We start from the raw sequence: 9773 nt of genomic DNA, 5'->3' as shown, positions 1-9773 counted from the left end.
GAAGTGCGATACGATGCTAATGGCACCCACGTTTGTCCTTTAAGCCCCTCATTGCCTGTTAATACTTAAAGCCAAGTCTTTTAAAGAGTGATGGCTCTTTTGGGCTTTGAATTGACAAAAGGCAAAACCTTTTTAAGGGCTTTATTACCCATAATTCCACAAACTGAATAGTACGACTACATTAAACGGGTTCGCGTGCTAAGCATGACATAGGACAGTTGTAGCATAGTCGTAGATGTAATTAGGTTCAGACTCTGGGTTGAGCCAGCACACAGAACTGCTGCGACTGTTCTGTCTTTCCCTCTTCCTTCGCTACCCCTGACCACGCCCCCTGTTCTTTCTCTTTCCATCTTCTCGCTTCACCCCTGATAAGTCCAGCCTGCTGCTTAGCTAAACCTCTCTTTGGAGCTGCATGTGTGCTTGTCACTAAGAGACCCGTTCTTAAAACAGCAGCGCTAACGACGCCCCAAACTGGAGTGCACGAAGCCTATCCAGGCTTCAAGCGTCTGTAAGCCCTGTAACACTATCAAGGCTTGAAGTGTCTGTAAGCCCCGTAACACTATCAAGGCTTGAAGTGTCTGTAAGCCCCGCAACACTATCAAGGCTGGAAGCCTCTGTAAGCCCCGTAACACTATCAAGGCTTGAAGCCTCTGTAAGCCCCGTAACACTATCAAGGCTTGAAGGCTCTGTCAGCCCCGTAACACTGTCAAGGCCTGAAGGCTCTGTCAGCCCCGTAACACTACCAAGGCCTGAAGGCTCTGTCAGCCCCGTAACACTACCAAGGCCTGAAGGCTCTGTCAGCCCCGTAACACTACCAAGGCCTGAAGGCTCTGTCAGCCCCGTAACACTACCAAGGCCTGAAGCCTCTGTCAGCCCCGTAACACTATCAAGGCTTGAAGGCTTGAAGGCTCTGTCAGCCCCGTAACACTATCAAGGCTTGAAGGCTCTGTCAGCCCCGTAACACTATCAAGGCTTGAAGCCTCTGTCAGCCCCGTAACACTAACAAAGCTTGCGTCGGAGCAACTTCCTGCATCGCCCAGGTCGAGCTGTCTCCACCCCACCTGGTGCCAGTTCCTGATTCCCCCCTCCTCTGGTTGTGTGCCTGTTGCTCTAGATCAATGGCGTAGACATGACAGAAGCCAGGCATGACCAGGCAGTAGCGCTGCTTACCAGCACCTGCCCCACCATCACCCTGCTGGTGGAGCGGGAGCAGTCCGGCCCTGGCGGCTCCTCGCCACGCACGCGGGCCCATTCGCCCCCTCCCCCGGAGCCCTCAGACTCCCCCGAGCAAGAGGAGGCCGGAGACGAGCGCACGGCCAACCACCTCGGCTGCCCCATGGAGGACGAGTACCCCATAGAGGTGAGACACAGGAACGTCCAGAAGCATGCCGAGCCGCCCTTATCTGCCGCTTGTCTCACTTGGGAATTTTAGGGAGTTTAGGGATTTGTAACTTTGGAAACATGTTCAGATACGTCAGATCATATATTACTGCTGTGGTTTTTGGTGTTTGAACTTTGGTTCGAATGCGCGCAAGAGAGAGCGGTGCACGGTGTGAACGTTTACCCCATCGCTCTGCTTGGGCTGTGTTTTTTTTTTGTCTGTGTAGGATACAGCTTGGCTGGATTGAATAAATAGCTTGATAAGGTTCCCATAATGGTCCTATTTCATTAGAGTGAACTAATGTGATGTTTCACTGTTTTCTTTATTTCCTTAGAACCTAATTTTTAAAAATCAGCTTAGCAGTCAGCTTGAAAAATAGCAAAAACAGTGAAAAAGAATATTGATATTACTTAAAACCACATGCTACTGATGACTTCCTTTTCCCCGATGAAATCATCCCGCCTTTACAGGAAGTGACACTGGTGAAAACAGGGGGTCCCCTGGGCCTGAGCATTGTGGGGGGCAGCGACCACGCCAGCCACCCCTTTGGCATCAACGAGCCGGGAGTGTTCATCTCAAAGGTAACTCCCCGTCCGATTGTGGCGCTACGTGTACGTCTGCGAGCGCCGCCCGACACCCTGACCCTCTGCCGCATGTGGCGCTCGTGTGAGCAGGTCGTCCTCCACGGCTTGGCGAGTCAGAGCGGACTCCGCGTGGGCGATCGCATCCTGGAGGTGAACGGCATCGACCTGCGTCACGCCACGCACCAGGAGGCCGTCAAAGCCCTGCTCTCCAACAAGCAGGAGATCTGCATGCTCGTGCGCAGAGACCCCTCACCACCCGGCATGCAGGTATGCCCAGGCTCCCCCGTCGCGCACAACAGCGGCGGTGTTTTGGACTACGCAGTTAACCGATGAATACTGTGACCTTGGTGTGTTTAGGAAATCGTCATCCACAAGCAGCCAGGGGAGAAGCTAGGCATTAGTATCAGGGGAGGAGCCAGAGGACATGCCGGCAACCCCTTGGACCCTACAGACGAGGGCATCTTTATCTCAAAGGTAAAGCGCCTTTTGGATTTGTCTTGTAACTCATTTGATAACGTATGGCAAGTTTCCCCTCAAGGGGGTGCCATTGATGCTCGAGCCTGGACACTCTGAAAGCCTTGACCTCAGTGACACCACATGCTTGTGTCTGAGCCGGCGGGTGTACTGGTACCCCAACGTGTTTGTGTTCTCGGCCTCGTTCGCCGTCGCCTAGGTGAGTTCGAACGGCGCAGCGGCGCGGGACGGCCGCCTGAAGGTAGGCATGCGGATCCTGGAGGTGGGGAACCACAGCCTCCTGGGCATGACTCACACGGAGGCTGTCCGAGCCCTGCGTGCCACTGGAGACACTCTACTAATGCTGGTGTGCGATGGCTTCGACCCCGGGAACGTGGCAGGCGTGGAGGTAAATGTCAGAAGGGCTCCCGCCTCTCTAGAGGCAGAGGGCACGACAAGCAGCCGGAACGCACTCAAACCCGTGTGCCTCCTCCCCGTGTTCAGGCGTCCCCGGGCGTGATCGTCAACCCGTTCGCGGCGGGCATCGTGCGGAAGAACAGCATGGAGAGCATCTCCTCAATAGACAGGGACCTGAGCCCAGAGGAGATGGACGTCATGCAGAAGGTGAGCGCCCCCTACGTCCGCCCCAGGGCATTACACGGGGGGGGGGGGGGGGAGAGAGGTAGCAACGAAAAGGAACCCTGTGGCCATTTTCTTCCGAAGGAGGTCGAGATGGCGAGGGAGACGTCTCAGTGGGAGCGGGAAGAGATGGAGAAAGTGGTGAGTGAACGCTCAGACGGAAACGGAATGTCACCAGGGCGACGACTAGCTTTTCCAAATTCCCTATGGCTTTTGCTAATATATGTGGGTTGTGTATCGTTTTCTCTTCTTTCTTACCCCTCACCCGCGCCTGTCCCTGAATGAACTTGGGTCGCACTCTCGCTCCACATCCATATTTCTAATTCCACCATCGTTTTCTTGTTCGACTCCCTTTAATGTCCCTCATCACGGCCATCGCATTTTTGTGTTCTCCATCGCACGGCCCCTATGTCCGTTCCCATCGCTTTTCGGTCCGCCACCTTCTTGTGCGTGCGTGTGTGACTGGTAACAACATACCCTACCCGCCCCACCCACCCCCCGTCGGTGAAGGAGCGTATGCGCGTGGAGCGCGAGGAGGCTACGCGTCTGTTGGAGGAGGAGACTGAGGTGAGGCCTTACGCCGCCTGCTGCTTTAGAACGGATCCCGCTGCCGGAGGGTGGCAGCGAGCAGCCAAGCCGCACCTCGTTCCTGCTCCAGAAAGAGACAGTCCCAAAGAACTTTACCGCCGACGATGCCGTACGGTACAGCAGCCCTGGTTTACTGTGTGCCTCGGAAATACGATCTATAATATTAAACTTTGTTTGCAGACTTTGAGCACTGGGCCTCTGAAACTGGACTACAAGACCCTGGCAGCCCTTCCCACAAGCAGCTTGCAGAAAGTCACTCGGGTGAGTAGCACTTCCTGTGTGGCACTAAGCAATTCTCATGTTTAAGAGCTGTTGCACCCTGAGCTATGATGTGATGGATGCCACATTACATATTCGATGTGCTTCACGACACGCTGTGGTTTGGGTTACTGTCTCAATTTCACCCAAACATTCAAACTCTGTTCATTTAACCCACTCCAGCTAATTATCAGACTGAGCGCTCTTGTTCGGAACCGATGTACGCTTCCACGTTGACGCACCTCGCCCTAATAAGAGCAGGGGAGGGGCGTCCTCGGTGGAAACGCTACCTTGCGTCCAGCGTAAAGTGGGCACCAATGGCAATAACAAAAATCTTCCACTCGTATTCACGAGAAGCCCTGGGTGACAGAAACTCCTCAACATCCCTCGACGCACAAGCTCGTCTGACCCGGTCTTACCCCCGACTAAATGCTGACTCATACCTACGCTTCCTTGTGCTGGTGAACCGGCCAGGGGTGTTGAGGTAACAGCTGACATGGACTCGGTGGTTATTTTAAAGAAGTATGCCGTTAGCTGATTGGCCACACTTGTCGTGGGTGGGCGGGGCCTTCTGCAGGGAAGGTTCCTGTGAGAGAGCTTAAACTGTTCCAAGCGCTTTGGTGGCCCAGCAAGCTGAAATCTCTGAGCCTGCTCTCTCTAAAGTGAGTGACCGAGCTTCTGTTCTCTGCTCATCCTTCTTTCCTTCTATATTCTCTCTGTCCTTTCTCTTTTTTTTTTTTTTTTTTTTTTTTTTTTTTTTTTTAAATTGACTTATTTGGTGTTAAAATCCTGATGGTTTTGAATTGGTTACTTGCTAGTTGCTCTTTGGAATGTTGGATGTCAGGTTGATTTTAAGGTTTTTCTGTTTGTGTGAGTGATTTAGTACGAATGTGATTTAAATTAGAAGATGTAGTCACTCCTGTTGTGCATCAACTCTTGGATTGTGATTGACCGCAGGTTTAAGGCAGGCTAGTGCGTTTTATAAAACATTTTGAAAGCGTGGTACAGTGTTAGTGTTGCTTTATTTAGTGTTGGTTTGCTGGGAGTCGAGGCTCTTTTCCTGCTTTCTGACGGAGGTTCGGCAGGTAATGGTGCTAAAGGCGTGCTCTCCGTCTTTCAGACGTGCATGTTCTTGTGGAGACCGTGCGTCCGTTCTGGGAGCTTTTAGCTTACTTGCAGCGCCTTGCAGCTGTTTGCAAAGCTATTCGTGCATGGCATTGAAGAGGAGCGGGGGGGTTGAACTGTGGAAACAAGATCGTGTTTACCTTGGAGCCCCCTATACCCACCCTTCACGGTTCTTGGGTTTCCTGTGCTCAGCTCTACGCTTGTCAAAGCAGGTTTGTATTGACATTGTTTGTAGGGAAGTTGTGATGTAGTTTTCAGCAGCGTGGTTTGACCCGTCCACGATATACTGGGCTGTGGACATTGAGGCACTGACAAATGTATTCTCCCAGTTGACTTGGAATATATTCTCCCAGTTGAGGTTGGGTTTGGTTTTGTTTCTTTCTAAGCGAAGTTCCTATGGCTGAATTATTTAGTAGCTGTTAGTCAGACCCTGACGTCCGAAGGGCCCGGGTGAGCAAATGTTACTTTTGAGGGCTTTACCCTCCCGTCTCCGTGTGTTTGTTAGCCAGCTATTTTCAAATATCATTTTATCATCGTCTTCCGCCTGACAGACGTGCACCTGTGGTTCGTCTTTGCCTCCTGACCCTTGGCTCAGCCGTGGCACTAAGGCAGCCGCGGGGAACTAACGAGAGCGCAGCTGTCTGGACTCAAAGGTCTTTGGGTTACATTCCACTTCAGCAACCTCCTTCCCACAAGCTGTTACAGGACCGGTGTTATCAGGGCAGCTATTTTGAGTACGCTGCTCTGGCCCCGGCTGGATTTAGAAAGCTCCCATTTGGCATCCAGAGGAATGCCGCGCCCGGGGACCCGTTTAAGCCTTGCCGTGCCGGTGCTTTGACTGAGCCTGCATCGGATGCTTAAGTAAAGCATTGTGGGTACTGTTTAGTAAATAGTTACGGTGGTGATGCTCGTCTTGACCGTGACGTGTTCTGTGGACTTTGGCAGCCATAGCCTGCGAGATCTTTCAGTATGATGGAATAGCCTAATGTAGCTGTTACTTTGATGGACTGCAACACTCATTTCTTTGGTTGTCACTGCAGAATGAATGGAGGCGTGTTCCCTCTACCGTTATTTTTCACCTCGTGTTCATCTATTCTTTTTCATCCTCTCTGTTGTTCAGTCTCATCGCTATCTGTTTTGCTCCTTTATCTCCCGCGTTCTCTTTCTCTTCCTCTCTCAATCTCCCTCTCTAGCTCTCTCCTTCCTCGGCCGATTCCTGTCTCATGGAGGCTGCTCTTCAAGCCACGCAGGCCGGCTCTGTAGACGTCCTGTGCTTTGAGACCGCTCACGCTACGCTGTACCCTGTAGATGCCCCTGCCTTCGCCCAAGCCCCACTGCCTTGCCCGGTCTCAAGCCCGGCAGGGCCCAAACTGCCCCCAGCTGCCGTGCGGGATCCTGTTCCGGAACCCGCGGTTGCGCGGGGAGCGCCGGACGAGGAGGAGTGTCTCGTGGACTCTCAGCCAATCTGTTTCAGTGAAAACCCTTTCCTGGTAGCCAATCGTAAAAGCAAGGGCCGCCCTCCCGAAGAGCACATCCTGTCAGGCCCGCCCACAGGCTACGGCAGGCACGGCCAGCTTCAGCCCTGGCTGTACAACAAGGCAAGCAGCCTTGGACAGCGTGGTTTTGACCCAGTGTGTGTTTCTGGACCAGCATGGCATGTTGGTGAATGATTCGAGTCCCATTCTCCCATTCCCCACTCACGTGTGGATGCACACGGAAAAACAGAAAGGCACTTTTTTTTTTCTTTGGAGAAGTTGGCTCAGAAATACGTTACTAATTTTATTCGTGGAAGTTTTGCTAACGGTGCCCGACAAGGATTAAAATCACTCTTGACACTGATCTGAGTTAAGAGCATGATGTAAATTACTTTCTAATTCCTCATTTGTTTTGTTCACCTTGGAGATCAGTGAAGGTTGGAGGGTGCGTTTCTGCGTGATCACCGCTGATGCTTGACGCCAGCACCAGCTGAAACGCTGGCGCATTTAGAAAGAACCTCAAAGTTACACATGACCTGTGTGTTTGACTTTGATTACCATTCATTCATGTACACATTGCAAAATGATAAGAGAATTGCGGTCTTTCCTGTGATTATTTGCATGAACCGGGGAAAAAACGTGTATGGTCTTTATGGTCAGCAAACTGAAATTTAGCTTCAGAACTTACCGATGCAACAGAATTGCACGGCATTAAGACCACATGAACGGACAAAGCGGATCATTCCCTTTTTTTTTGCTTGCGGTGTTGACTTTTGCGATGAATCCACCCCGTATCCAAGTGTTGTATGATCGCCTGTAAGTGGTCACTCACACGTCACACCTTTATACCCCACAGGCTCCCTCCGCCGACGCCCAAAGGATCGACAGCCCCGTGCGAGACGCCCTTTACTCGCCCGGTTCTCAACCTGTGAGTCCCGGCCCCCGGCACACGCACCCTCTATGCATTTCATCACATTTGTATTTTCCACACAAGCACTGATGTGTCCCCGCCCCACCGCAAACGTCCCCCAACCCCCGCAACGAACGTCGGCCGGAATGTCCCCACCTGTCCCCTGATTTCATTACGCAGGGAGGGAAGAACACAGTAAAGCTGTTGAAGGGTAAAGTATATTCTTCCCATCTGTGCTTGCCTCATTTCCCAGCTCTCCACCTCTCCGGCACAGGGCAGGGAGACACGATTTGTAAGTGGAAACCTCCGCACCGCCTGCTACTTGTGGCTTCCTCTGCTGTTGCTCGTGAGGCTGGCAGGCATGCGAATGTGCCTTGGTGAATTTGTACATCCCTCCCAGACACAGGAGGTCACGCGAAGACCGCCAAATACCGCCCGAGTGAAGATTCGGGGCGGAATTTAAGCACGGGGGAGGCTGTGTTTACTGCACCGGAGGTCTGAACTGGGCTTTGCCAGCTTCGGTCCTTGCTGATGGTCTCCGCTGGCTTCCGGGGCGTTTCCCGTAGCGTTCAGGTTTTGGTGCCTGCCCGACGCTGGCATGTCGCTTAGCGCTTGGCTTGGCGCCAAGACAGCAGACCAGTCGGTAGCGGCGGGTTCCTTATGTTCCAGTTTCATCCCACGCTTGCTTCTGTTTTGTTCCAGGCGAGCATACATTTCACCTCCCACTCGCCTGCCAAGGACCATTCAGCCGTGAGTGTCCGAGAACGTGAAAGCCCCGTTGGTGTTCACGTCATCAGTCTGTCGGTGGGGGGCGGGGCTCACGTCTGTGTGTCTCCTCTCTGCAGACCAAGCCTGGTGCCATCCAGCCCGTTTCCCGCGTGCGGTCTGCAGCTTCGCCTCCCAGCCGGGATGGCCACAGCAGTCCTAACCCGTTCCAGCACGGCCCGCCGGCCTTCAACACCCAGACCGCCGTAAGGAGCACATTCCACGCGCACTGCACACGTGCGGCTAGACACGTGATTTGTCGTATCTCGTCGTTTTACTCTAAGGGAGCATGGTTTACATTAGATGTGTATCTACATGTTACATCAGTGTCTTCACTTGGCACCGATCCCATGTTCTAGCAGTCAGGGTTTGCACTCGTATTGACCCTTGACCTTGTTTCCCGAGCGGGTTTCGCTCTTTCCCAGTCGCCCCCTCTTCTCATTCCCCACGCGCTCTCTAGCTGTACCTCCTCCAACCGCATATTGCTGCTTTGTCTCTTACTGTCTGTCCCATGCATCTTCTTCCTCTCTGCGCCATCCGCCCCTGCCATGCAGCCTCGCGAGCCCTCCCCCGACACCTTCGACGAGTTCCCCGTCACTTTCAAGCGGGCGTATAAAGCCTTTGCCGCTGTGCCGCACTCCGTGGCCGAGCCGGAGCCGCCGCAGGTAGGCCAGACGCTGGCTTCTAGACCCGCTCACCAAGTTATCCCGCCAGAGCTCGTCCTCCGGGAGCTCGTCTCCCGGCGGCAGGCGCTCCGCACGAGTCGCCCGCGCGGCGGAGTCGCGCCCGGTGTCCATCGGCCGTTAACCTTGTTGTCCGTTGGTGCTGTGTGAGCATTCCATGGGAATTCCATCAAGGGAAGCCATGAGTGTGTTCAGCCATTTCCTCACCTGCTGACATCCCAGACTGTTTTGTGATGTGATGTGTGTCTTCTGAAAATTTGTTCACCAGAACTTCAGTCTGCTTACCTACTTTTTTTTTTTTGGTGGTGGTGTTAGGATGCGTTTGGCCAGAGGAACAACATGCATCCAGCGCAGCTCTCGGCAGAGGTATGTCAGCACGCACAGAAACGGTCTCCAGAAATGCCTTTTCACCAGACAGTACGTTGGAGCGTGGCACCCGCAGCGAGTAACTGAAGCAGAATTCGTCACCCTTTCTCACAAGGTGTCGAGAGTACTGAACCGGAGTATATGGCTGGAGTTAGAAATATCACAGCCCGTTGTCAGTGAAATGCATACTGTATGCGGTATATGACAGGTAGTAGTAATTACTAGCCATATGAAGGCTAACTGCGTAACTAGCAGCGCAACATATTGCAGAGTAACAGCCTTGGTGCTTAAATAATGTTCCTAGTGTAAATAATAAGGTTTTTTTTGTTTTTTTTAAACAGTTTGACCGCTATACCAAACATGGTATCCGTATTACCCCTTGATCAGGATAAGGGGTAGTTGTGGCATACTGTCCAGTGCAAAGGCATTCGTACATAGTACTTCTGTACCCGTGTTCTGAGTGATGAAAGTTCAGCATGCTCAGACGTGCAACGGTCCTTGCTGTGCGCCGCACTGAGCACGCGTCCTGGCCCTTTCAGTGCGAGC

At 52.8% G+C, this 9773-nt stretch overlaps 1 protein-coding gene across 25 annotated transcripts in view; it reads left to right on the top strand.

Moving 5' to 3' along the window:
- Positions 1–9773, top strand: part of scrib (scribble planar cell polarity protein) — a 64815-nt gene that overhangs the window by 45006 nt on the left and 10036 nt on the right. For 10 of the 25 annotated variants that reach the window (XM_035519792.1, XM_035519783.1, XM_035519779.1 and 7 more), the window contains 16 exons: positions 1115–1360; positions 1852–1962; positions 2056–2232; positions 2323–2439; positions 2639–2827; positions 2923–3042; positions 3142–3198; positions 3568–3624; positions 3826–3906; positions 6222–6626; positions 7360–7431; positions 7667–7705; positions 8116–8163; positions 8259–8384; positions 8733–8843; positions 9177–9227. In XM_035519792.1, the coding sequence (XP_035375685.1) occupies positions 1115–1360; positions 1852–1962; positions 2056–2232; positions 2323–2439; positions 2639–2827; positions 2923–3042; positions 3142–3198; positions 3568–3624; positions 3826–3906; positions 6222–6626; positions 7360–7431; positions 7667–7705; positions 8116–8163; positions 8259–8384; positions 8733–8843; positions 9177–9227 (2007 nt within the window). The remainder of the gene's footprint in view (positions 1–1114; positions 1361–1851; positions 1963–2055; positions 2233–2322; positions 2440–2638; positions 2828–2922; positions 3043–3141; positions 3199–3567; positions 3625–3825; positions 3907–6221; positions 6627–7359; positions 7432–7666; positions 7706–8115; positions 8164–8258; positions 8385–8732; positions 8844–9176; positions 9228–9773) is intronic. The other 15 variants (XM_035519796.1, XM_035519794.1, XM_035519798.1 and 12 more) reach the window with 12 other exon arrangements.

This window comes from Electrophorus electricus, chromosome 19 (assembly GCF_013358815.1).
Source record: "Electrophorus electricus isolate fEleEle1 chromosome 19, fEleEle1.pri, whole genome shotgun sequence".
Taxonomy (NCBI): Eukaryota; Metazoa; Chordata; class Actinopteri; order Gymnotiformes; family Gymnotidae; genus Electrophorus; species Electrophorus electricus.
Note: the sequence above shows the minus strand (reverse complement) of the source record. Positions and strands in the feature narration are given on the sequence as shown.